Below are 2810 nucleotides of genomic sequence, written 5' to 3' on the forward strand. Positions count from 1 at the left end.
GGGTGCCCAGCCTCTGCGCCCTCGTCCTGGGGAAGATGGCGGTGGCGATGCTGCACCTCACATGTGTTAGTTCCTGTGGCTGCTGTGGCGGGCTCCGGAGTGGTGTGGCTTAGACAGCGACGATCGCTGTGTCGTGTCCTGGAGGCTGGGCGCCTGAGATCGAGGTGTCGGCTGGTCTGGTTCCTCTGAGCTCAGGGAGGATGGACCCCGGACCTCTTCCCTAGCTTCTGGCGGCTTGCTGGCAGTCTTTGGGGTTCCTTGGCTTGTAGAGGCATCACCCCCTTTCTCCTCCCATCTTCACCTGGCGTTCCCCCTGCGTGCGTGTCTGTGTTCAGGCTTCCCGTTATGAGGACACCGTCACACCGGATCGGGGCCCAGCCTCCTGCAGCGTGACCCGCCGTAACGCGCGACACCTGCAGAGCCTCGCTTCCAGGCACAGCACAGGTGCAGGTGAAGGGCGTGAGGCCCTCGCATCTGGGCGGACGCGCTCGGCCCACCGCAGCGCGCTCTGTGTGTGCTTCGTCCATCCTCGCGAGGTCAGCAGCGGCCCCGTGTCCGTCGTGCAGACCCGGGACCTGCCGGGTTGGTAGGTTTGCCCAGATCACAAGGTCAGGGACGCAGCTGGGCTGGAAACCAAGCGCTGCTGACCTCCGAGCTCCTGCTCCTTCTAGAAGTTTCTCCAGGGAGCCCCCTTAGTGATTTCCTTGGAGCAGGACATTGCTTCCATGTGCAGGGCTGGCCCGTGCACTGTCCACACTCAGCGGCCCCCACCCGAACACTAAGCGGCAGTGGACACCTGTCTCTGATCACCTGCAGATGTCCTGGGCGGCTGCTCCCCGCCTGCTGGCTCGGCCAGGAGCTGTGGGCCGTCCTCGGGCCTGGTACCCAGGGAACTTGACTTGTGCCGTTGGGATCAGAGGCCGACAGTTATCTGTCACATCTGGTGGGGCTCGTTTGTCGTGCTGGCGTTTCCAGGTCCTTCTGTCACGGCCAAGGGTGGACGGGGTGCGGGCCGGAAGTCACGGACGTGCCATTGAAGTGAACAGGCGGCGCCACTCAGGTCTGACTGTGTCACCTTGGAGTCGGCCTCCGACAAGAGAGAGGGACAGAGGGGTCGACGAGGCACAGGGGGTCAGGTTCCCGGGCGGTGGGGCTCCCGGCCCTGGGCGCCTGCCGAGCCAGCCGCATGGTGAGAGGGGCAGGACTCGTACCCTGCAGGGAGGAAGCTGCTGGAGGCTGGGAGGCTGTAGGGGCCCCCGGCACGCAGACCCCGCCCCACAGGACATTGGTTCCTGCCCCATCGTCTGTCCCACCTGTTTATCTCGAAACCTTCTGCAGAGATAAAGCAGACCCTTGAGGCCCCGCCGACGGCTGCTCAGCAGAGCAGAACGTTAATTCCCCCGAATGAGAAGGCACAGTTCCCGGCGGGCTTGGCCTGGCTCACTGGGGAGTCTCACAGAACCGACCTGGGAACGCGACCGAATGGTGCCGGTCCAGTTCTTGGCGGCCCTGCTCTGTTTTTGGAAAGCGTTTGTGATGGTTTCGTAGGCACTGCTCACAGCATTGAACGTTTTAAGATCGGCTTTCGTGGCAAACGAGGCGGCGTTTCCGGAATCGTCTTCCTCTGTGGTTCGGGAGACGTGGCGTCAGTGTGTTTGCAGCCGTCGTGTTCGGAGTCGGCATAGGTGGCCAGACGAGACGGCCACCTGCACGTGAAATGACAAAGAGCACGCAACGGCAAAATTAAGTCGCCCCATGATTTGCTCGAGCCGTGGTTCTCAAAGGGAGTTCCGCGGACGGGCGCCGACAGCGCCACCTTGAGACGGGTGAGCGATGCAGGCCCGGGCCCCCGTCCGGGCCCCCGCCTGGGCCGCCGAGTCAGACACTCGGCCGGAGTCTCAGAAGCTCCGGACAGGTGACAGGGGTTGCCCGGCGCAACAGGTGGCTATGGATGACCAGAGAGTCACGTCAACGGTGAGAGTCAAGGCCGCAGGAACCAGCGGCTCCGTCTCGGCTTCCCCCTCTCCAGGCGGCAGGAGGGGCCGGGTTTTCACCCCGAAACTCCACGGGATCCCGGACGGAAACGCTTTGCCATCTCCAGACACGTGCCCGGGTGGGCGGCTCAGGTGGCAGCCGGGTCCCTAATCGGGTGTCTTTGTCCTTCCCCGCAGAAGTGCATTCGATTCAACCCGGACGCCACGGTGTGGGCCGCGAAGCAGCGGATCCTGTGCTCGCTGAGCCAGAGCCTGAAGGACGTGCTGAATTACGGGCTGTTCCAGCCGGCGTGCGGCGGGCGTGACGGGAAGTTTCTGGACGAGGAGCGGCTTCTGCGGGAGTACCCCCAGCCCGCCGGCGGGGGCGTGCCCTCCCTGGAGGTACCGGCGGTGGGGAGGGGAGGGCCCGTGCCGAGCCCCACCTTCCGATTGGTTGAGAAATCCCCCCCAGATTGAAACCTTGGGCTGGGGTCCCGAGGTCGCAGCTGCATTTGGTGTGAAGCGCCGACTGCCATGCCGTGTTTGTCAAGTCCGTCCGTGGTCAGCATTAGTTTCCTGACTCGGGATATTCAACAGGTTCATTGAGAAGAAGTCCGAGCGTGAGCTCACCACGGGTCCCCCCAAGGCGTGTGTCCCGGGACCTCTGCGTTCCATTCCGGGGCTGCGGGTCGGGGCTCCCTTCCGCCTCCCGATCAGCCTTCCTGCCCTTGGGACCTGGCCTCCATTCGGGCTCTCGCCCCTGGGATGACCGGGATGACCTCTGAGCAGCGAGAGCCCGTCGCGTGTCCTTGGGCCACCGTGGTGATGGGGGGCATA

At 64.3% G+C, this 2810-nt stretch overlaps 1 protein-coding gene across 1 annotated transcript in view; it reads left to right on the forward strand.

Annotated features, from left to right (window-relative positions):
• Positions 1-2450, forward strand: part of LOC111733978 (SH3 and multiple ankyrin repeat domains protein 1-like) — a 14305-nt gene extending 11855 nt beyond the window's left edge. The window contains exon 2 of the mRNA XM_023526125.1: positions 2172-2450. Within this exon, the coding sequence (XP_023381893.1) occupies positions 2172-2450 (279 nt within the window). The remainder of the gene's footprint in view (positions 1-2171) is intronic.
• Positions 2451-2810: the final 360 nt, after the last annotated feature.

Source organism: Pteropus vampyrus, unplaced genomic scaffold, assembly GCF_000151845.1.
Source record: "Pteropus vampyrus isolate Shadow unplaced genomic scaffold, Pvam_2.0 Scaffold712, whole genome shotgun sequence".
Lineage (NCBI taxonomy): Eukaryota > Metazoa > Chordata > Mammalia > Chiroptera > Pteropodidae > Pteropus > Pteropus vampyrus.